Source organism: Gopherus evgoodei, chromosome 2 (assembly GCF_007399415.2).
Source record: "Gopherus evgoodei ecotype Sinaloan lineage chromosome 2, rGopEvg1_v1.p, whole genome shotgun sequence".
NCBI classification, from domain to species: Eukaryota; Metazoa; Chordata; order Testudines; family Testudinidae; genus Gopherus; species Gopherus evgoodei.
The window spans coordinates 156,125,803-156,150,932 of record NC_044323.1 but is presented as its reverse complement, the minus strand read 5'-3'; the positions used below and the strand labels follow the sequence as shown (position 1 = coordinate 156,150,932).

Here is a 25,130-nt window from a genome sequence, read left to right as displayed (position 1 = left end):
GAAAAGAGACTATGGGTAAAAATTTCACATGTGCCTAAGTCCTAATGACTTCAGTGAAAGTTAGAAGCTGAAGTCCCATTTTCAAAAAGTGACTTAAGCCCTTGAACCTAACTCATGTAGGTGCGTTAAAAATGTTCCCTTCTGCTCCAAAACTCATTGAAGTCAAAGGACTTTGGATCAAGCATTTACTTATCAGATCTGCTCCTTGTACTTGTTCTGAGGAAAGTGGGCCAGAAATTTTGTCAAAATTTTTTCAATGAAAAGTGCCATTTTCATCAATTTAGAAAAGCAGATAATTTTTTCAGAATGAAATTTTATTGAAATCTAAATGATGCACCTTCTTTGAGACAACATTGTTTATCTAGAAAAAGCAGTTTTAAAACAAGTCTGAAGAGGTCAAAATCAGAATAAAAATCAGCTGAAATGAATTTTTGAAATTTGCTGTTCAGGAAATTTCAAAATTTTGTTTTTGGTCCAGGACGAAATGGAAAAAATTCAGATTTATGGCATTTCCTGCAAAATGGAAAACCAGGTTCCTGCCTAGGGCTAGTTTTGAGTCGCCTCTTTCTTTAGTGACAAAAATAAGGAATTTGTACCATTTACTCCAGCCCCACAGAGCCACTATTCTGTCTCCTGTGTCACCAAAAAAGTTGTTACCTAAATTCCAGTTGCAGAACTTCATTGTTGAGGACACACGAGCTTGTCCAGTTTGCCAGCAACACATTAGCAATAAAAAAGGTCATGTATCTACTTTTAAACTGAGTAGATACTGAAGTTGAGAGATCAACATGAAATCTGATGTCCCCGACACTATTTTTACAATCACATTTTAGGGTAGAGCTTCACACTTTGTGCAAATATTATAACAGACATCACCTTGGTTGTTCCCCTGTGTCGACTCTGAGATGCTGACTCCTAACTGGCTCCCATAGGAGTTGATTCCCATCATGCTACTATGAGCTGGAGAACTAGACAAAGCAGGGATCTGGCCGGGATTCCTTGGGACACTGTACAAAGCTTCTGCTATGTCCGCAGCTCGCTTCAGAATAATATCCTACAAGACAGCAACAGCCTATGGTCAATTTAACTTCAGGACCTTTTTACAAAACCTTGAAAAAGGGTTGGTTTTTTTTCCCCTCCCCTAAAAGCAGCCACTCTAACCTGGTTATTATGTGGCGTTCCATACAGTGCTTCAACTAGGTCAGCGGCTCTTTTCAACAGCATCTCCTGGAGGAGGAAGAGAGGTATGAAAATGGCAAACTTTCAGAGACCTCGCCCCTCCGCTCACAAAAAAAGAGTCAGTTTTCTGCCCTGATTTGTTATCTGAAATAAAAAGCAGGGCCAAGATTTTCTAGTGCGATTGGTGTTTTGTGGGGGCTCAATCTGGTACACTTTGAAGGAGTCTCGTTTTCAAAAAGTGTTGACCTCCAGTCCCCCTTTCAGGTTGGACACCCAACATCACCAGTCACTTTGGGAAGTTTTTACCTACACGTAAGAGCATCAATAAATCACAGTTTTATACTTGAACTGATAAGTGTTCCATCCTCCTGTCTAGGAGCTCTCCATAGTCCTGAAATTGCTCTTCAGAACATTGATTAGAAGATTTACGGTGGGGCTTTCAAAAACACCTAGATTAATTAAGAGCATGAGTCCCCATGTTCAATGGGACTTTTGTTCCATCCTCAGGCACTTTTCCTGCCCTGAAAAGTCCTACTCTTATTCTTTAAATTACACACACGTTTGTTACAATTACTGAGAAAAAAAAAACAATTAAGATTCCTCAAAGCTATTGTCAGTGTTTCTGTCATCTGCTGTTCATGCTCTCTGGTTATAGGACTTTTTTTAAAATTACCATTATCTTCTTTCATCAAATTATACAAAATTATTATTACTTTTAAATATCATCAGAAATTAGGCTTGGATTCTGCAATGGAAGGCTCAAGCATGGCTATTACTATTATTATTGGTATTGCAATAGTGCCTAGGAGCCCCAGTCATGGCCCAGAACCCCATGTGGTAGGTGCTGTATAAACATGGGTCTTTATAAACGTATCTGTTCCATGTGGTTTCAAAGCAGGCAACCTTAAAGCTCACCTCTTTCCTGCTGTGATTCTGCTGACAGACCCCTTAAAACTGGATCTGTGCAGGCAGATCCATGGATCCTTATAGAATTCAATGGGGTGCCATTTGAGTGCAAAGGTCCACTCCTGCGGAAAAGGGCAGTAGACTATAGATATGGCCTGGGAGGGTGTCTGCAATGGTGGGTTCCCAGCTATGGAACAGATTCTCACACTGGCAATAAAAGAAATTCCGCATGCAACACATGGGCTGTAACGGTAAGATCCGACTTACCACTCTGTGCTTTATTACCTATCAGCAGAAAAAGTTGCAATTTAAAAGGCTTAGTGAAATGCTAGCAAATCTTTTACCTTGGCTAGTCTCTCTGGGTCACCGGGATGCCTTGGGATGACCTTCTGCAGTCTCTGGAAACCATAATCGATGGTGGGTTCATTTAAAGCTGGAAACGAAGAGTAGCCAGACATGAGTGTGAGCCTTAGGCAATTGCTGTTTTTAAATACCCCCACAAAACAAAACATGAAGCCTTGAGGTGTATTCCGCAGAAGCCTGATACAAAGCCCACTGATGTCAGAGGAAAAACTCTCGTTGATTGGAACACCAAACCCCGCAGTGTCCTTAACATAATAACCTTAATGAAAAATTGGCCCCAATTAAGGGAGAGTCTTAGAGCCCAGGCTCCAGCCCAAGCCTGAATGTCTATACTGCTATGTAGACAAAGCCTGAGTACAAAAACCCGAGTCAATTGACCCAGGCTCAGACTCAGTGTTGCCATATTTTCTTTACAGTGTAGACTTACCTTTGGCCTAACCCTGTTGATCCAAAATTCAACTATGTCCCCCCAATTCAAAATTTATATTAGAAACCAAAACTGACTTTTCTAAATCTCAGAGTATCCAAAGTTTTTGGCTGTCCTCAGACACAATGTTTACTATAAAATCAAGGATCTAGCTTTTGAAAACCCTACTTGTAAGTGGTGATGGGATTTAAACAAGAAATTAACTCAACCAAGTGCTGAGAATCTTGCTAAAAATTCTTTGTACTATTCAATGATTAACATGTGCTTAACTCATTTGGCAGAGTCCCCATTCAATAGGAGCATCTTCCACCTTCTTGTGCCACTTTGTCCCTGTAAAAATGGTCACTTAAAAGAAGTGGTGCCAATAGCTGAGAGTGTCCCATCCTATCTAGCACTTAGTTCCTTTCCTAACAGTACTCAGCACATTTCAGAATCAAAGAGTCAGGCACTAGAAGAATGAAACCATCAAGTGACACAGAATATTACACTCATCCAGATTTTCTGTTTATCTGTGTCTGTCTTTGGTATAACACCATGAAGCTAAAAGGTCATATTCCCCACTGAGATACATTTTATATTTACTTTTTATTAAATAATTACAGCATGGCATGAAGTTTAAATATTACACGAGCTAATAAAGAGGGAATTGAGTAGAGAAAACCCAGACCACAGAATTTAGTCTTGGCTATACTTAGAATGTCTTCGCTCTCCACTGGGAACCATTCAGGTTTGCTTAAGGAGTTTAATAATACACATTTCAACTGCCACAGAATCTAAATCCCATTTGAGAAAGGGAGAATTTTTTATTTTTTTTTGCCAATCATGAGAATTCATGACAATTCTCTGGAGGGCCTATACATCATTATGTGCCATTTCTCTTCTTGCTTGGAGTCTACTAATTTAGGTTATATATCTTGGACTAAGCACAAAAATATGTATATGTTTAACTAAAAATATCAAATGAGGAATATCCAAATCTATTACTCGAGGAACGGAACTGCCTATTGCCCAACATTATTTTTTCCCCAAGGGATTGGCATGTATATATTTGTATTGTGCTCTGACATTTTAAGAGCAGAAGGTTCTTAGATCATATAAAACTGTTCTGAGAATAATTCAACCATTTTACACACAATATATATATAGCAGCTTTGATCACAAAGGACATGCCCAAAATAGCCAAGCTGCTCACTTTGTTCACCAATGAAATGCAACCTCCTTCAGAGGGAAACATTTCCAATTGAAACTGAAGGGTGTGGCAGGGATTTAGGTTCAGTTCCCAGGTTGAAATGTGGCCATGACATTGTTACCACCCCAACCCATAAAAAAAAAAGTGCTATGGGATGCTCAGGTTATAGAAGGCATATATGTGCTCATTCCAAAGGCTTATAGGCCAAGATTTTGAAAAGTGACTAGTATTTTGGGGTGCATAGCTGGAACCTCCTTAAGGGGGGCTGATTTTCAGAGGGTGGATGCTGAGCACTTCTGGTGTCTCAAATTTGGTATCTAAATAGTATGACATCCAGAATCACTAGTCACTTTTGAAAATTTTGGCTAGAAGTCTTACGAAATCTTCCTGTTTCAGATCACCATAGTTGTGACAAGCCACTTTGGCAGGTCAAATTTGACACACTAAACATCTGTTGAATTTTCAAGAACAGGAAAAAAATTGTGTGTTGACATCAAGTAACGGGGTAAAAAGAGTGTTGACATCAAGTAACAGAGTAAAAAGAGTTAAAAGCTAGTTAGCAAATCCAATTGTCACCTAAACATTCACATCACTCTAACATAACTGGTTTGATAACAGAACATTTACAGTCAATAACAGAGCTAGGTCTAAATGCACTGGAACCCTCCTTAGTTTCTCTTATGCATGGGCATGGATTTAGCTGGTATGCCATACCCAGTACTTCTTTTATGCTGCCTCTTATTCTCCAGAATCTAAGCTTTCATTTATGACACAAATAAGGGCGTGTCTACACTTGGAAATTTATCAGAATAGCCATTCCTCAGCCCTCATGTGCACACTTGTATTCCAGAATATGAGTGACTTTTCCCCTGTTTCACTTAACCAATTTTGGATTACTCTCATTCTGGAATAAGAGTGTCCACATTTGTAGATAATCAGGAACAACTTCATGTGCAGTCACACCCTAAGTCTCTAGCTGTAACGGTTGTTGAGATCACCTCAAAAGCAGAAACTCACACCTCAGAGAACTGATGTAGTGCCATTTCCTATTCTTCTCAATGAAAGCTAATGCTTTAAAGGGCAGTATTGTTATTTCTCTGTCCAATCAAATGACGTAGACAGGAGAGGGAGGATGACATGCACAATCTACCGTGAGTGACAGCTCATTCTGATGCCAGCAGCAAATGGTCTTAGGAGATACCACTTCTTTCCCTCCCCTCCTATCAAGAAGGGACCAATCCAAGGAATTTAGGAGAGCCCAGCAGGGCAGCTGAGAAACTTTCACAAAGGGCAAGCAAGCACAAGAAGCCCACTGGACCAGCTGTGACTGAAGGGAAACCAAGCAGAGCCCAGGGGTGTGTTCTGACCCCACTACAGGAAAGCTGACTGACTGGAGCCCATAAAGTATATGCTGAGCATCTGCACAATCTACTGTTCATGGTGAATCATGTGCATGGGGCTTATTTTGTGGGTGAAGCTTGAAAAAGTACCAGTACCTTTCTTTTTTCCCCAGTCTGATCCCCGTCTCCCACACTCAAAGCACCCTTTAATTTATGACAATGTCATTGAGTCTTCTGCTGTATTTGCTGGGCCTTTACAAGCAACTCCCTACAGTCCTACAGTTATTTCAATGCCCTTTTCTGGAATGTGCCCTTCATAAGCTCCAGTAGGACAGCAGCTGCCTCCAAGCAAATCACATGATCTTCTCAAGGTTAGTTTCCAGCGCTAGCTCCATCCTTGCAAGTACTGTTTCCCTTCCAAGAGGAGGATAACAGGGCATTCTCAATTCCAATTTATAAACCTTAAAAAAACAGCACCTCCTACAATGTGCAGCTGGCATACATCCCAACTTAAGGCAGTCCCTTGGGAGTGCGGTATATTCCATGGATCAGAGAAATGTAGGACTGGAAGGGATCTTGAGAAGTCATCAAAGTCCAGCTCCCTGCGCTGAGACAGGCCCAAATAAACCCAGACTATTCCTGACAGGGGTTTGTCCAACCTGTTCTTATACTGCATTGATCAGACTAGTTAACCCATCAAGCCTTTCTGTACATGGATGAAAAACTATGTTCAAAATCTTCCTGCCACACTATGTTTGAGATAAGTTTCCCCACAACAAGCTACGTGCAGAGCTGGGGTCAAGTATAAGATCCAAGAGATTACAATGAGCCAGATCCTGACCTGAGCGCCATTAAAGTCAATAACTTGGGCTTATGTATTATTAGAGGCAGAATATAAGGCAACTGCTACATTAGCTGTGGAGAACAAATGCCTTCCTGTACCAAGAATCCAGAAATGGGTGTGTCACCTTTATTCACAGCAGTCACCTTTTTATACTGCAAGATATAAGAGCACAATGTTTTGCCCTAAGGATGACATTTTACATAGTCATTGATTAAAACGAAAGAGAGACACTTTTTGTTTCTCTCTCTCTCACTTTATATAGAATTATATCTGCACTATCAAATTCAAGAAGGCTGTTCAACAAACTCCATAAAGAAGCTAGCAATGTCAGTCCATTTTTCAAGACTTTTCCATAGACCTCTAAATTCTGTACACGTTTTCCATAATGGAATCCTTATGGAAAAGGCCACACATCAAATTCCAGTGATGAGAGGAATGTGATGGCTGACTTGCAGCACCCTGAGTGATAGCACTTAAGAGTGAGGATGCTGACAGAACCTCAACTGCAGCGTTGCTAGCACAGCACACTTTCCTCATAGCCTATTCTGAATACACATTACAGGGAGCATATGCACTCCTGTAACAGCACCATTGTGGCATTCAGACTTACCCTTGAAATTTCTCTCTGATTCTTATACTTAACAGTTTATGTCACTCTTTTCTTCAACTTGTCAATGCTGCTCTTTTATAAAAAGCTAAAGCTTCATCAGGTTGAACATCCCTATTTGATTGTATATTAAATATTGAAAGCTTTAATCAAATCATGGGGAATCATGTACTTCAAATTACCAAAATCATTTCTGTTCCATCTCCACCTTTTTATAATAGAGCTGGATGATCTTGTGGTTAAAACTCTGGGCTGGGACTCAAGACACCTGGGTTCAATTCCCAGACTTGCTACAGACTCCCTGTGTGACCCCGGGCAAATTGCTTAATCTCTCTCTGTCCCAATTCCCCAGCTGTAAAATCGGAGTAATAACACTTCCCTTCATCTGTTTGAATTGCAAACTCTTCAGGGTACAGCCTGTCACTTACTTTGTCTATGTACAGTGCCTGGTACAACAAAACCCTGAGCTTAGTTGGGGTCTTCTAGATTTGCGTGTAGAAAGAAAGTATAAATAATAATAATGGTCATAGAACTGGAAGGGACCTCGAGAGGTCATCTAGTCCAATTCCCTGCACTCATGGCAGGACTAAATATCTAATTATGCCCATGATCTGCCTTTAGCCAACTATTCAGTGCTTCTAACACCACATGACCCTTAATTAGTACCTTTCACCTGAGGATCTCACAGCACTTTATAAACAGTAAGGCCCAGATTTTTAAAAGCATTTAAACACCCAACTCCTACTGAAATCAAGGGGTCAGGTACCTACATATCTTTAAAAATCTGGGCTTAAGGACCTAGTACAATGAGATTCTGGATTCTATTTGGGCCTTCTAAGTTCTACCATAATACAAATAATAATACTAGTAAGATGAGGTGTCCCTCACTCTTTGATCTTCTGGAGATGGTGTTACGGGCTATGTTTCTCTGAGGAATATTGTCTGATGAAGGTTGAACGTAAAGAGTATTTTTTTAAAGAAAAGGTTCTCCACTTTTTCATACTGTGGACACAATTTAATAGAAAGGACCAACCTTTCCACCCATCTGCCACCACACAGACCACCTCTCCCACAACATAAATTGGAGCAACTACAGCCAATGCTTATAAAGAACTCATCAAGGAAGTATTTAAGACACTTGTAGATGTTTTACTCTCCACGAGAGAGGCTTTCCTGTGCTTCGCTATATTTCCCTTCCCTCACTATTGTTGTATGCGCCCGTTGGCTGCCATCCTCCACTCAAGAAGTGGCTGCATTTTACTGGTGCAGTAGGTAAAGTTTGCAAAACACTATGGACACAAAAAAGAGCTATAGAAATTTTTTTTTAAAAACCTTTGTGTTTCTTCACAGCACGGTCAAAACAGACTCATGATATCACAGCCATGGAGAGAGAAAAATAAACATGTTATTTTCATAGCTTGGAAGTTGTTTTTGCTGCTATTATCAGCAGCAATGACCTGAGGGAATTGATTACACTAAACTTAATAGCTGTGTTTATCATTTTGCCTAACATGATGGGAGAACTACAAGTCCTTGGATAGATGGATTGAAAAGTTGTCTAATTTTATACCAGCTTATGTACCTCTGCATCTTCTGCTAACATGCTATTTTGTAACATATGGCAGTAAGCACCCACTTGCTCCTCAGTGAATCTAAACAGATATCTCCACGCTCATAACAAGAGCAAAATAGACGGATTATATTATCCTCTCTCTCTCTTCTGCTATTTGTCATGTACATCTTCATGTCCTCTTTGGCGGAAATACACTAATTAACATGTCAGAGAGCAACACTACATTTTGACTTCAACCCTCTATAGATAGCACAGATAAGCCCTGCACGTAAAACACAGACCTACAAAAAGAGGAATAATTTCCCCATAATAGAAATACATTGCTCTGTTTTATGCAGTTCTCCATCATCATTGATCCTGTACAGAAGCATGTGAGCAGTCCAAGTCCATTGCATGCACTTATATCTTTGCAGGATCAGGGCCTAAATAAGTAAGAAGTGCCACAGAAGAACTTACATTTTCAGTCTCTGACTCAGGATATGCTCAAGAATTGACAGACCCTCCCCTGGTAAATTTCATACCAGACCCAACCCTGGTCCTGCAGCCTGTTAGTAAGTGAAATCAATGAGAAAACTCATTTGCATAAGCCTGATAGGACTGGGTCCCTTATGGGTTTTTTCAGTCTTGTTTCTGTACAATACAATTACGTTTTCATGCAGATTTGAGATCACAGTCACTTGCGTTTCAGTTAGTTATCTGCCAGTTAAAGAAGCTGTGCTCAATATATTGAGGGCCACACATCAAAGCTGTCTCCTTAAAAGGAATTTGCTTACAAAAAATTATGGCTAAAGTCTTACCTCACAAACACAGATATAAATCCAGAGCAGCTCCTTGCACTTTAGTGAGGTTATTCTGGGGCAAGATCAGTTTCAGGCCCTAATCATCTGAGGCCCAGTCCAAAGTCCACTGTCGTCGCTAGAAGTCTTTCCATTGACTTCAGTGGGCTTTGGATCAGGGCCCTACAGTATAAACTCACGGGGTCAAGGATTGTTTTGTTATTTGTCTGCACAGCACCTAGCGTAACAGGACCCTGGTCCTAGGTTGGATTTCCTACCTGCTACTATAATACAAATGAATAAACACATTCCTAAGTAATAATAATCATGAAAGCTTGTAAAAACACATTACAAATTAAAATGAGAATTATTGCTTTTTAAAAAATCATACATTTCACAAATTTATAAAAATATCAACATTTCATTGAAAATTTTCCCATTTTGGAAACGTTTTGATTGGCTCTCCAAGTAGTCAAAAAACCACAAAATTATGAATGAAAAATTTCTGGGGGTTTTCAGGTTGAGAATTGAATTTTTTTGCTGCAAAATATGTCCAAAATTTGATATTCTAGAAATATCAATATTTACCAGAGCTAATAGTAATAATAGGTTTTTTAAAACAAAAATCATTGCTTAAATTCGCCACTTAAATAAAATCCTCTAAAACATGCTCCCATTTTCCATCCACATGTATTAGGAGATAAAACTTTATTGTGTATACTGACAACAAATGAAGATTCTTCTTTAGTTGCACTGGTTTCTCTTTCTAGAGCTATAAATCTCTCTCTCTCTCTCTGTATATATATAAATATAATTATTCTCCTGCTCGTGGAGGTAAATGTGGGGCACTAAACAAGTTGACAATATCAATTTAAAAATAAAAAAGCAATCAAGATTTGTTTTGCACTCAGCTCATTGGCTTCTTTAGACATAAGACATTCTGCCTGTCCCTGGGGGCCATCCTGAAAACGAGAGGTTACCCCCAGTGAGAGAGAAATGTAAAATAAATACTGTTATAAATAAAACATCTTCTAGTATGCATAGCAATGCTATCAAGTTACTGTACACTTAATATATCTAGAGAGCACCATACTGTATCAGCATGAGCTTTAATCTGCAAAATATATTAACATGGCATAATATTCCCTTAGCTTCCTCATTGCATAGAGGTTTTATCTCCTTACACTTCCAAACACCTCAAATAGCAGAATAGTTTTCAAACAGCATGTGGCAAGTATTTAAAAAAGAGTAATCTATATTACTGAGAGGAAGAGACATTCGTGTTCCAGCCCTCCACAGTAAATCACATTCACCTACCGGTGTAAATAAACCTGCCCGGGGCTCCTTTGCAGAACTGTTTGGATTTATACGATAATGTGACTTCGACTACACCAGGAATGTGACGAGGAGGGGTCTGGACTCGAATAGCGTGAGGTGTGATCAGCTGGGAAACAACAAGAGAGAAATATGTCATGTATGGGATGTTTGCGTTTTTCCCCACTGGCCCCTGGTTGCGTTTCTCAAGCAAATGAAACTGTTTACTACTTCCTAGGAATTGCCAGATTGGATCAGACCAGTGGTCCATCTACTCCAGCATCTTGTATCCAATCATGCAAAGCACCAGCTGCTTCAGAAGAAGGTACAAGAAATCCTGCATAAGGCAACTTACAGGATAAGTTGCCTACAGGGAAAGTTTCTTCCTGTCCCTCATTAATTAATTGTTGATTTATGCCCTGAAACTTGAAGGTTTGTTTCCTTTCCCAAACTCTTGGCCTTTTCTTTTAATCCTCCCTGTAACTCTGGATATTCTTCTTATCCATATAAACATCCAGTCCTTTTTAGAATCCCACTAAAAGTTCATGGACACAATGATATAATGTGGCAAAGTATTCCACAGAGTAAGCAAGCACTGGTCGAAAAAGCATTTCCTTTCCTCAGTTTTAAAGTAACCGTCTTTCAATGTCATGGACCATCCCCTTGTTCTTGTATTATGATGAGAATGAGCGAATAGTTGTTCCCCATCGACCTTCTCTATACCAGCAATATCTATCTTTGGCTATGCAATAGCAAGTTACTTTTGCCTACCTCACTCCATACAAGCATGGTCCCAAATACCACTTGTAGCCCATCGAAGAAATTGTCTCCTATAATGATCACCATTGCGCCCCCTGTAGTCCAGCCTTCACTTGGGCTAATAGCTTTGATGCATGGTGTGGCTAAACAAAAAAGGGATAAAAAAGAGTGGTAAGTTAGTTTTCTTGCAACTGGTCTTGGAGGCTAGGTTTTTGGGTAGGTTGGGGCCAGTTAAACCCTCTGAGTGGATAGGCAACGCTGTTATTTGCACAAATTGCACTTGTGCAAATCATGGCTTATTGCACTTTTGCCTGTCCACTCTAGAGGTTTTACACTGCTGCAGCTGTATTGCTGGCTTGTATCCCTAGTGCCATCACAGCCTTTCATTCGTTCACCCACCAAGGCTGCTTACCATTCCAAGGAACCAAAAATAAAATAATTTTGTTCTCTGCCTTGCTAGTGTTCATTACTTGCCTATTCATTACCGACACTTAACATTGTGTCATTAAAGCCTAATAGGACAACTATAGTAGTGTGTGTAAAAGTGAAACACTTAAGTGTTTGTGCAGAGGCTGTTTTAAAAACACTTATTAGCATACGATCACACAAGAGCAAAAAAAGCAGGCTGTAGGAGGGATGTGTTACGATTTACTGTGTTTATCAATGGGATAGAGAGATATGGAAATATCTTGTGTTTCCTCCAGTTCCTATCAAGAGACAATTTCTAATAATTTTTGTGACTTTATGGAATAGATTTTTTTCTGCTCTTTTCCATATGTTCAAGGCCTCTGGACTATACATCCCATCAGGAACCCAATATGGTTTCCAGGCCATAACCAAAGTCAATCCATCACTCCATTCCCAATGTTGACAGGGTCAGAGGTGGAGGGGAACTTTGGCAGGGCTCCAAAAACATGAGACTCCTTTGAACAGCCAGTCAATCACATCCAATCAGTCAAGGAAAAACTGGATGGCTTCCTAAGCTCGGAATCCTGGGATTTTCCTTCTACCATTTCACTGCCCACTGGGGGGGAATTAACACTGCTCCGAATTCTTTACTGATTCAATCATTTTCTTCCAGTTCATTAATTCTTCTTTAGGTTGATACAGGGCACATTTAAGAAGGGAGGGGGGCAACAAAACAGTGTAATGAAATAATAGCCATGCTTGTCTCTTCTACTAACATCACAAACTCTTCTCACTTTCACAGGTTTCAGGGAGATTAGAGAAGGGGGGAAGAGACATAGATATGATTGTTAAGTTACTGTAAGTGGTGCCTGGATTAAAGAAGTGGAGTTTGTGAGAGGGGCAAGGACGGGGGGGGGGGTTACCCAATTTGAAGCTTAACAGATACAGGTATTGGTAATTGCTTTAATATACCCCAAGAACAGTCCCATGGACGATGGCAATTCCTGCTTAGCCAAACAAACTAAAATCAATTAGTGTCAGTTTCCTTCTGCGCATTGTTATGCTTTGCACACAGTTTGTTTAAGGGAACCACTGACACTTTTTCATACACATCTTGCACTGTAATGTTTCTGTTTAAGTAAGATGTCATGTTGCTTAATTTGCCTGAAATCAAGTCTAGGCCAGCTGAGCAGTAAGTCTGAAATTCTTAGCTAATTGTTGACGCTTTTACCGAGTTTTTCATCTTCACAGCCTTGTACAAGCGAACTAATTAATAGAAGGGGGGAGTCTCTCTCTTAGATGTAGAAGGATCAGATTCTGCATGCTGTGGAGCTTTTTTTTTTTTTGGTTCATCTTCCTTCTCTAAAGCCCCTGAGGTTCTGCAGCTCTCTCCACTCCCACCAAAACAAACAAAAATTCAAGTGCAGAGTGCATGTGTTTGTTTTCATTGGTGTACCGTATTCCAGACAAAGTTCCATACCTTCTGAGGGGTCAAGTCTCCTTGCTCTCCGTCCATGTTTAGAGTTGTTATGAACAAACATGTTGTCAGACACTGCCAATACATGTCCATCAACATTCACTGTTGTTGATAACACAACCTAGGGAAAAAAGCAGGTTAATTACTTGTTTCAATATTCAGCTTTTGATGTATTTATTATTATATTGAATTAAAATCCTATTCTATTTGTAAAATATAATTGTTTATTTCCCACTGGGGAAAAAGTATTTTCAGCGTCTATTCTGTGCCTTCATTCCATTTAACATAGCATCCGAAGGCCCATATGCTATCCTCAATGTACATGACATAATGAACCAGTGACGAGACTATCCTAAGTTTAGTTTTCTGTGATGCATTGTAGCATAGAGGTCGATATGTACAGATAATGAGGGCAGACTGCAGAGCACCAAAATAATGTGCCCTCTGCTATGTATATATAGAAGCACAGCCATCTGCCATCCTACACACACGTGCATCATAGGAAATCAAACTTACAACCATCTGCTCCTAAAACATAGGTTTCTATCCACTGAGATAAACAGAAACTGCCATTAGCTGCAAGGGGTAGAAGGGCCTGGTTTTCAGAAGGTGGGCACTGAGTATTTTGTGCAAATCAGGTCCCTTTAAGGGTGTCTCAGGTTAGGCACCCAAAAATTGTGGCTCTCAGAATCACGGATTTTGAAAATCTTGCCCTTTTTGTCCAATCTTGCTGGGTTCTAACAGGACACAAGTAAACTCTTAGAGGAAATAATTGTATTTGTTACTGAGTCTCATTGAGATCTCTCTTTAAAACAAAATGTCCTAAGCTATAAATCCATTAAACCCAGAGATACGTGCATCTTTAAACCACATATGTTAAAAAAAAAATCCATCATTTGAACCAGTCTGAAGAACATGCATCTTGTTAGAACTTTGAAGCCCAGATCCTCAGCTGGTCCACATCGGTGTAGCTCCATTGGCTTCAACAGAGCTACCCTCATTTGCAGCAAGCTGTTAAGGATCTGACCCTGAGCGTGTGCATGAATTTTCAAAGATGCAGTTGTCATGCTTTAAGTAAGAGAATTTCAGGCTTTAATTGTTGATAAACTGTATTCAGCACACAGCAGGGAAACCCTGCCCTCCTGTAGGATTTTGCTGGTTTGAAGAATGCTCTCTCTCTCTTTTTTTACGACAAGGTTAATTCATTCCAAAAGGCTCTTGTCATACTGTACATTAATACTTCTCATGCATTCCTGTCACAAAATGTGTTGCTTTTGTGTGTGCCAACTGATTTCATCATTGCACATTTGGGTGGAGTGAGACTCTGTTCCAAAGTGAACATTTCCCGCATGACATAGCTGAACCCAGTCAGATGCACCTCATTATTTTCCCTTAAACAATGGAAATAAATTTTAAGCTTTCACTGGCCAGCACAGACCACGCTATGGCAACGGGGGAATAGACCTGAATCATTCCAGTGTCTGAAATATTTACGACAAGATTTTAAATTGTAACCAAATGTAAATCAAAAATATATATATACACACACACACACATATATATAAAATATACAAATACCCAGCCATACAATGTTATATATCCACACACAATACACACACACACAAAATATATAGTAATATACTAATACACACAAATAAAACCGTACACATTACAGGTATGTGACTATATAGGTATCTGCATTATACACAAAAAGTGAGAGAATACAGATGATCTACATTCCATTCACAATGTTCTACTGGTCCCTGAAACATGAGTGATAACTTCCGGACAGAAATTGCATTCTTCCTAAGTGCTGAGCACCCTCAAATCTCATGGTGACCAGAGATTGCTGAAACCCCCGTAAGACCCCTCTCGTGTGATTTCATTTTGTCACGTCCCAGGTTCACCATTGGGTGGGCAAAGACACCACCTCATGAGATGAAGCCTGGAATAAATAAATAAAGCCACCCTCAGATATGGGCCCAACGCTGAACTCGCTCAGTGTTTTGGAGGTGGTTGGAGCTTGGGTTTTTGTTTGGGCCCATCTCTTGGCATTACTGCAATTCAGCAAAAGAGACCTCATGTCATCTTGACTATGATTCTTCTGGTTCACTTTTTTATCTATGCTACAGAGTAAGAATGTTTTAGATTATGGAGGTAAAGTTAGCGGAGCTCCAGATTTAGCTCCACTCACCTCCCCCTTGCTGGACAAGGACAATCAAATTGTTTAATACTGAAGATTAAGACTCAACATTTTAAGAATAAAAGGAAGCAGAATGTGCATTCCACCATAGTCTCTAGCTCCCAGGCCCTCCCCTTTCACAAGCCAACAACTGCTTTCCCCCAGTGAGTATTTCCTGGGTCACGGAGGGTGACCCTTTCCATCTGGAATCAATCAGTCAACTCCTGACAACTTCCTGAAACACCTCACTCCATTTCCTGTTCTCTCCCCCTTCTTTCTTTCCCCCTGGTTTGCTTCACTCTTCAAACTACAGGCCACAGCAGCTTAATGTTAGAGGGTCAGACACAGTTAGACTCCAAAACACTACACAAGGACACCTTTGACCTTCAAAAATCTTTACATCTTAGCTAAACAAATCAAGGTCAACATTTCTTACCATTACCTTGTTAACCATTTATAGGCATTTTTGCCAATGCCCTTCTGAATGCATATCCATCAATACCACTTGTTCTCCAAGATCGTAAAACATGGCAAGCTTTGTTTTCTTTATGTGCATTAAGTGCTGGTGAAAGGTGCTGGCCTAATTTCCCTGGAGATTTAAGTCCTCAAATTTATCCACAGCACAGGCAAGTTACCTCTGGTACTACTACACCAATGTGTCTGATTCCTGATCTGATGAGACCACCTTTACAGGTGAGATTTGGCCACTATGCTTATTCAGTTTATGGCTGCTCCACTAAGATCACCAATTGGTGTCAAACATTGCGGTGGCTTTGGTAGACTCTTGCCTATGGAAAATAGACTGAGAACACCAAATTATTTACATAGGGCATCAAACACCTTTTTGGGTCACAGCTGGCCTGGGCTCAATTTTAACCGATTACGTAGAAGCAAAAGATTCTGCATCCCAGTTACCTGAGTCATCCAGTTCCCAAAACTGTAGTTTTAGAGAAAATGAAGACTGCAGTGACCTGAACAGTTAGAATAAAAAAGGACAAAGCAACACATTCATAGATCCGAATCTGGGTTCCAGCAAGCACAATGGAGAGATGTTTGTGGTCTTGTAAGTGGGGTATCCAGCAGTTCTTAAGATTTGCTTTACTAGTCTGGATGGTTCCTCTTTACCAGCCTCAGATATTAGTTAATTATTCCCCTTCCACATTAGAAACCTGCATGCTTCTTTGAGTGCTTGTTCATGTTCATTGCAATCCAATCAGGTGTGGGCGCACACACATGTACAGTAGCCAGAAGATTTTTCCCCTAGCAGCATCCACGGGGTTGGCCTAGGTGCCCCCTGGAGTGGCGCTTTCATGGTGCCCACTAACCAACCCTTCTGACCCGCCACCCCCTCAGTTCCTTCTTACCACCAGTGATGGTAGCTAGAACTTCCCCTTGCTCTTGCTTCAGCAAGTAGCTTAGCAGTACTTTTAGTTTTCGCTGTAGATAGTTCATTCTAGTGTGCTGGTATAGCATAGTTAGTTCACTTATAAGTTTCAGGTATGGGGGGTTCCTCCCTCCCCTCTCTCCCATTTTTCTCCCCTCCTTATTTGTCACCAGGACATGCCGTAATCCCTGGGGTTCAAGACTTGCCAGGACTGCGTAAAACGCATGCCTAAAAGTGACTCCCCACACCTCCTGTTTACGGTGTCTGGCCAAGGGTCACCAAAAAGACCGCTACAAGATCTATTGGGAGTTCCAACCGAGAACTCTTAAAGAGAGGGAGCAGCAGCTTAAAATCCTCCTCATGGAGGCAGCTCTCCGACCTCAGTTGGACCCAGGCACCAGGAATCCCACTCCCAGTACGTCTTCTTCAGTGGAGAGCACTCCAGTGCTATCTTTGAGAGAGCCGACGTCAAAGAAAGGCACTGCCAAGGAGGCTCAGCACCGTCGTGGAGCCTCTGGGGAACACTCCAGCTTTCGGCACTAGTCCCAATCGCTGGCGCAGAAGACGATGACGAGGAAAAGAAACGAACCCCCCTTGGCAAGATCCAGGGACCAGCTATCAGTGGCACCTCAGTCAGGCCACGGCTCTGAGGCTCGAAGTGGGGCTACGTTGACTCCTGCCCAAATGAGGAAGTCAAGTCTGGGCCCGTCACGCTTGCCAAACCCTCAGAGAACCTGCCACTCCCATCCACCACGGAGGCTTTTGAGACAGCACAGGACCTGCTGAAACTTATGGCGCCAGTCTTGCTCCCAAGGCAGGAGGATGTGCCGGCACCACAGGTGCCATCCCAGCACCCATTCAGTCAAAGGGAAAGCCGGTGATGATGTCACACCGATCCCCATCACCTCGGCACCTCCGGATGCCAGCACCTCCATCCAGGGAGTGCAATCAGTCCCCATGCTCCCGATGCTCTATGTCACATCAGAGTTGGAGTCAGACTTCTACTGCTTGGACTATAGCAGGAGCAGAAGGTCCAGCACAAGGCACCATAGAGGGTCCCGCCCAATGCAATGGCCCTCACAATGACAGAACCTGGTTCAGTGGCCCTTTTGGACTCCGTGGGCTTTCCATCAGGGCGAGGGTCGGAGCCAAGGATCCCACTCGGGATCTGCATCAGTGGCGTCCGCAACGTTTGTTCCGCCACAACTAGCGACTGAGGCAGTACCTCTGGCATCAACGCCGTTGGCTGCGGTACTGTCACCGACATCAGCACTGAGCACAGCGCTGCCTTCGCCACAAGGGGCATCAGCAGCTCAGACTGCTGCTACAGTGCCAGCTGCGCCTTTGGCACTGACAACAGCACCAACATCATCATCAACGCTGACTGCAACGGCGTCGATGAAGACCCCAGTAGAGATGCTACACCAAGTGTCTACACCAACACCGGCATGGGACCAGACGTCAGCACCAATACCACCGTCCCCCCGGGGTCTCGAGATCCCTCGGATAGGGATGGTAGAGAGCAACCATCACCTCTGGTGGCCTCCTCCTCCTCTTCACCACATGAGGTGCTGGTGGGCACTTCCATAATCCCAGCTCTGGAAGACTCCAGGGTGTTGCAGCAGTTGTGGCACCAGGGCTCTGGGCATTAAGGTAGAGGAAGTAGTGAATGATGCAGACCATATGGTTGACATCCTGGCCCCCTCTGGTGCTTACCACATCGCCTTACCATTTATAAAGACAATTAATGGACATGACTAAGACCCTGTGGCAGACCCTGGCCTCGCTGCTTTGTGCCCTCCAGGGATTATGAACACCTATATTCCCACCCTCCTGACTCTCTGGTGGTGGATGTTGCTAACCAGTGGGAGAGGCATGGCTTTCAAGGCCCTTTCCCCAAGAATAAGAATGCTGAAAAACTAGACCTATTTGGGCAAAAGGTGTACTCAACAGGGGGACAACTCCTCCAAATATCTAACCAGCAGGCCATCAGCAGCAGGTACTCCTACAATACTTGCTTGGCAATAGCTAAATTCCCCTTGGACTCCCCACAGAAAGTACCTCAGGTCTGTGATGAACAATACCCACTAACAATTTACAGGCCTTCTGTTCGGCCTGTCAGCAGCACCTTGAGTCTTCACCAAGTGCATGGCAGTCATTGTCCAGCTGCTCCAGTCATGGTTAGCATCCGTGTATCGACCAGCCTGGGACAGCTTGGAAAGGATTGTGACCCTGCCTCGCCCAGTCCTTGACTCCCTCCTGTGGTGGCTCAACCCTCAGGAGGTATGTTCAGGTATCTCCTTCACCAGTCCACAGCCATCTCTTTCACTAGTGACAGATGCATCAGACTTGGGCTGGGGAGCACACCTAGGAGACTGCAGGACTCAGGGTCTCTGGTCTCAGGCGGACCTGGGTCTCCGCATCAACGTCAGAGAGCTGAGAGTGGTGCTCCTAGCATGCCAGACCTTCTGGGCATACTTAACGGAACAATGTGTATCAGTCATGACGGACAACACCACGGCTATATTCTATATCAACGAACAGGGCAGCACGCTCCTCTCTCCTGTGCCAGGAAGCCCTCATGCTGTGGGACTTCTGTGTAGAACATTCAATACACCTGCAAGTGTCGTACCTTCCCAGGTTACAGAACGAGCTGGTGGACCACCTCAGCAGGTCCTTTCATGGCCACAAGTCGTCCCTTCACCCAGATGTTGCAATTTCGATCGTCCAGAGGCAGGGCTTTCCCCAGATAAACCTATTCACCACAGGAAGTGCCAGCAGTTCTGCTCCTTCCAGAACCACAGCCTGCGCTCCAGAGGGGACGTGTTCCTCTTCCCATAGGAAGGTTGTCTCCTTTCCCCCCGTACCACTCATTCACAAGGTTCTCTTCAAGATCCGGAGGGAATGAGCTCAAGTCATATTGATAGCTCCAGCCTGCACTGGTACACATCTCTCCTAGACATGTCCTTGGAAACTCCAGTAGGCCTGCTGCTCTTCTCGGACCTTCTCACACAAGATCATGATCGTTGCCAACATCTGAACTTCGGGTCACTGCACCTCAGAGCGTGGAAACTCCGTTGTTGCACCCAGTGGAGCTTTCCTGTTCAGACCAAGTTAGACAGGTCCTCCTTGGCAGCAGGAAACCCTCTACGAGAGCTACCTACCTTGCCAAGTGAAAGAGATTTTCAATCTGGTCGGTTCAGTGCCATTTGTCCCCAGTGCTAGCCTCAGTGCCTCTTATTCTGGACTACCTCCTCCATCGGAAGCAGCAGGGGCTTTCATCATTGTCAATAAGGGTTCACTTGGCCCCCATCTCAGCCTTCCACCCAGGCGTGGAGGGCTGCTCTGTCTTTGCTAACCCAGTGGTTTCTAAAAGGTCTCGACAGGCTATACCTTAAGGTTCATCAGCCTGTCCCAGTCTGGGACCTCAATCTGGTCCTTTCTAGACTCATGGGACCTCCCTTTGAAATCTTGGCATCGTGCTCCCTGCCCTACCTATCTCACAAGGTCACATTCCTTGTAGCAATAACCTCAGCCAGGAGGGTGTTTAAACTCAGGGCCCTAACCTCAGAGCCCCATTACACTGTGTTCTATAAGGACAAGATTCAGCTCATACCTCCCCCTCCTTTCTTACTGAAGGTTGTGTTGCAGTTTCACATTAACTAGGACATCTTTCTCCCAGCATTCTACCCTAAGCTGCATTCCAGCTGCAGGGAGCAGAGACTCCACTCTCTAGATGTCCGCAGGGCGCTTGCCTTTTATATCAAGAGAACAAACCTGTTCAGAAAATTGGTCGTTATTTGTGTCAGTGGTGGACAGAATGAAAGGTCAGCCTGTGTCATCACAAGGCATCCTGTCATGGGTAGCATCCTGTATTCATGAGTGCTATAACCTGGCAGATGTCCCTGCACATTCAATCACTGTGCACTCCACCAGGGCATAGGCTTCACCAACAGCATTCCTGGTGCAGGTTCCCACTCAGGAAATCTGCAGGGCGGCAATGTGGTCCTCCATCCATACTTTCGCCATGCACTTTGCGATTACCCAGCAGGCCAGAGAGGATGTGGCCTTTGGGTGAGCAGTGCTCCAATCAGTGGACAACTCCGATCCCACCACCTGAACTTGGGCTTGTGAGTCACTTGATTGGAATTGACATGAACAAGCACTTGAAGAAAAAACAGTTACCTTCTCATCATTGTTCTTCCAGATGTGCTGGAATGGACATGAGCAATACCCACCCTTCTTCCCCTCTGTCTGAGTAGCCGGCAAGAAGGCACGGAGAGGGTGGTGGGTCGGCAGGCCCTTTATTGGATGCTATGAAGGCATGACTCAAGGGGGTGCCCAGGCCGACCCAACAGACGCTGCTAGGGGAAAAATCTTCCGGCTACTGTGCGCATGTGCGCGCACACCCCTGATTGGAATGGACATGAATAACACATCTCAAAGAACAATGGTTATGAGAAGGCAAGTAACAGTTTTTTTACTAGATCCCTGGGCTCTTCTCATTTCCCAGCTGGATTACTATAATACACTCTGCTTGAAGACCAAGCTAAGGCTTCAACTACCGCAGAGAACAGAAGTGCTATCCATGTTTGACACATTAAACCTGGGCTCTGTAGGCTGCACTGGGCTTCCTTTTGCTTCCAAACACAATTAAAAGTGCTAGTTTTAATTTACAATTCCTTACCTGGCTAACTGAGTGAGAGGCCAGCTATCCTCCACACCCCTTCTGACAGCGAAGATCTGTCTAGAAGGCTGTGATTAACAGTCTCAAGATTTAAACCTTGGACACTAGCAGCTGGACATTCGCAATGGAGAATCCTTGCTAATCGAGTTTCCTTGTCAGCAGGGTGCATATTTCAATGTTCGCAGGGCTGGCAAGGAAGGAGGATTCCTTACCTATCCTGAAGATGTGTTAGGAATTGTAAATGCTTCAAGATCCTCTGATGAAAATGTAAGGCAGAAGCAAAGCAAACTCTCCATCATATACACACTATATCTGTCTCTACACACACACACAAAAATATGCTCCATCCCAAATTATATATATGCATATAAATACACACAGTGTTGTGCATGGACAATACATATTGCTTTTGTATCCCTAAACACACACATTTACATAGGCATGAATACACATCAGGCATACATACATGCATTTACATACATGCAACACATCTCATCACTGGAAATGATCTCTAAAAAAACCAATCCCTGATACCATTCCAAGTGAGGAAAAAATTATTTGTGATACTTAACATCTGGAAACAATATTAAATTCCTGATATACTTTCCCTTTTAATTGTGCAGTCACCGTACCGTGTTATTTTAATTTTTCCAGAAGAATAACCACTATGTGGATTTTTTTATTATTATTATTTTCCACCTGGGTGGAAGCTACACATGTACACCTACATACACAGACTCATCCTGCTGTCTTCACTCAGGTAAGATTCCCACTGATGTCAATGGGAGTTTTGTTTAAATGATGACTTCAGGATTAGATGCTTAGTATACTGTGTTTGCTGTATAGTTGAACTAGGGATGGGCTTAACAGAAAAATGCCAGCAACCTCTCTCTGCACCAAACTTCCATTGATTTCAGTTGGAGTTCCACATCTAGACCCCGATCCTACAATGCAGGCACAGAGGACTATCTGCATTGACCTCATTTCAGGGACCCTAGAGTGCCCATGGATTTTAGTATGCTAGATTTTTTGGATTAATTCTTAGCCAAGGTGAGCTTTTTTTCACATGTTCAGGGATGAACTGAGGTAACCAATCTGGGGTCAGGAAAAAATATTCCCAGGGATATACCTTGGTTTTTTCCCCTTTCTACCTCCCTCTGGAACACTGAGAAGGGGAAAACCCATAAGGGTATATCCCGTCTTTCTTTTCAATGCAGTGGGTAGACAGGTCTGTGGTTAGAGCTAATATTTTCCTTCTCATCCACTTTCTGAACCACAATGGTGCTCTAGGATCTGCTCAATCAGGATTATCCCGGACCAAGAAGAATTCCCAGTCTACAGGAGACTAATGCTTTAGAGCTGAATCTCAGCTAAGCATCTTAGTTGAAGTGCCTCATCACAAGTCAACAGAAATACCGTCCCCCATTACACGGCGATCATTACCATTAAGTATCATTGAACTTCAATCAAGTTCCCTGGGAGAAGTCCTCATTAAGTGGAGTGGAGTGCATCATGTGTTTTTATGCTGTTCTTGGGGGAATTGCCCTCTGAAAATATAGTGATGAAGGATATGGTGTATTATGAAGGCTTAGATTTCCAATTCAGATGAACTCCAATTGCCAAAATTAAAAAAGGGAGCCAGGTCCTCAGCAAGTGTAAACTGGCCTAGCTCCATTGAGGGTCTCACCTCAAACGACAAATATTTTCCTTAATAAATGTACTGATGAGTTGAGTTGGCTAGAATTTGTGGGACCAATATATGGACAGCCACTAGATACCTGGGAAAATATTCACCAATCCCAAAAGTTGCGTGAGTTTTAGCACCTATGGCAAGTGATTTCAAACATCTGAGGAGGGTAACTGGATGTAAGTGAGCATCACAGCATGCATCATTGTTGTCATAATAAAAATAGTTTGGGTTGTATTTTATGACAATTCACTGAGTTTCAACCTTTGTTGCCACAAACCACTGGTGAGCGTGTGGTTACAGGTCCCCACATCTGTGCCCAATCCACAGAGGATGTGAATCTGTTCAACCCCACTTACAGAGCCTTGGCTCTTTTGTGTAAAATGGAGCAATTTATCCTTTTAGTTCTCCAAATCCCCAGTCTAATCCCTGGAACGTTAGCCAAGAGGCCTCTCTCTCTCTCTCACATACATACACGCACACACAGAATCTAAGCATTTCCTACAATCAGATTCCTCCCCACTCCAGAATTCTGGTTTTGTAAATAGTGCATGTCACTTCTAAAGCCTCAGCCAAGTATTTCCAAGCACTTTACTAACATTAATTAAACCTTACAACATCCCCATGAAAGATAATTACTCTCAATTTGCATATGAATAAAAGAGCGTACTAGATGTTCTGACTTGCTCAAGGACAAAACATGAGTCAAGGGCAGAGTCAGAAACTGAACCCAGGAGTCCTGGTTTCCATCTCCTGCTTAACCATTAGGATGCATGTAAGAAAGATGTGCGCATGTTGTAAATACTTTAAAATAAAATAATCGCAAACCATTTCACTTTTGAAATAGATGGTTTCTCCCCACACTAGAAAATTGACTCCAGGATTGGGGAATAAGGCCATAAGTTAAGTGATTTTCATTGTGTCTTTGAAGCTCCTGCTCAGTAGCAAAGCACATTTCAAACAGTTGATGAGATCACAAACCATCTGGTGTCGCTTTCCCAACTGAAGAACTACTCTTAAAAAACAAGAAACAAAAAAGCAACCCTCCGCCCCCACCAAACAAAAAAACCCCCTACACTCTGTAGGCATCTGGAGATGCATTAAATTTACAATTCAGTGTTAATTTAACCGGTTTGTTTTTCTATTTTTTTAAACAGGTGCGATATAAATGAAATGAACTTTTACTTTTTTTTTTAAGTCTCTCCTAGCAGTACAGTATAGCTAAGACTTAGACCTTTCCTATAAATAAGCTGGAGCCGATGCTCTGGATCCCAGCACTCTTAAGCTTTGGTTGTGATCCAATTAAAGCCTGAACTCTGTGGTTCACACTCATCTCTAATCATAACTATTACCTTGAGAATCTTCCAAGTTATGAGTAACCCAGCCTCTTGGGCTTGAAGAATTCAGTAAAACATATCATACAGTGCAACTTCAATCTACATCATATATGTTGTGTGTTAACAGCAAAGCTTGAGTGGGCTTCATGCTTTTTAATGCACCTAAAATTCATAAGAAGACTCTTTGGGTGAAATCAACTCAATCTCAATTGATGAAACCACGTCAAATCATAACCATGTCAGTGTAGGGCAGGGGACAGTTTGTGTCAGGTTTTTACAGTGTTTAGTAAAATGGGTCTCCAATCCCTGCGTGGGGGCCAGTAGGTGCTACCACAATAGAAATAAATAAATAAGATCCTCATCCAGCAAATATTCATGCACAGTGTATTACATGAGTGACACCACTGAAGTCAATCTACTTCTGTGAGTAAAAGTTAAGCACCTGTGTACGTTTTCACAGGACTAGCACTTTACTCAAAAGCTCTACTAAGAATTTATTAAGGAAACCCACTGAAATTCTTTAGATCTGGTCGACAAATAAAACCTAATGAATTAAATCAGGAAAATCAATAAAATAGCCCTGTGCTTCCTATTTTTGCCTAGAAGTCAGACTCTGCTTTACCCAGTTATGATGGGCTTGCATTTCTAGGATTGACAGCTGTCTCTTCTAACCTCATTAAAAAAAACCTGT

The 25,130-nt window shown here is 42.4% G+C and overlaps 1 protein-coding gene across 1 annotated transcript in view; it reads right to left on the bottom strand.

The window, feature by feature from the left end:
- EBF2 (EBF transcription factor 2) overlaps window positions 1-25,130 on the bottom strand; it is a 175,511-nt gene that overhangs the window by 18,947 nt on the left and 131,434 nt on the right. The window contains exons 8-13 of the mRNA XM_030552025.1: window positions 13,166-13,283; window positions 11,290-11,420; window positions 10,522-10,648; window positions 2,430-2,518; window positions 1,162-1,227; window positions 877-1,054 (exon numbers count right to left, since the gene is read on the bottom strand). Coding sequence (XP_030407885.1) covers window positions 877-1,054; window positions 1,162-1,227; window positions 2,430-2,518; window positions 10,522-10,648; window positions 11,290-11,420; window positions 13,166-13,283 — 709 coding nt within the window. The remainder of the gene's footprint in view (window positions 1-876; window positions 1,055-1,161; window positions 1,228-2,429; window positions 2,519-10,521; window positions 10,649-11,289; window positions 11,421-13,165; window positions 13,284-25,130) is intronic.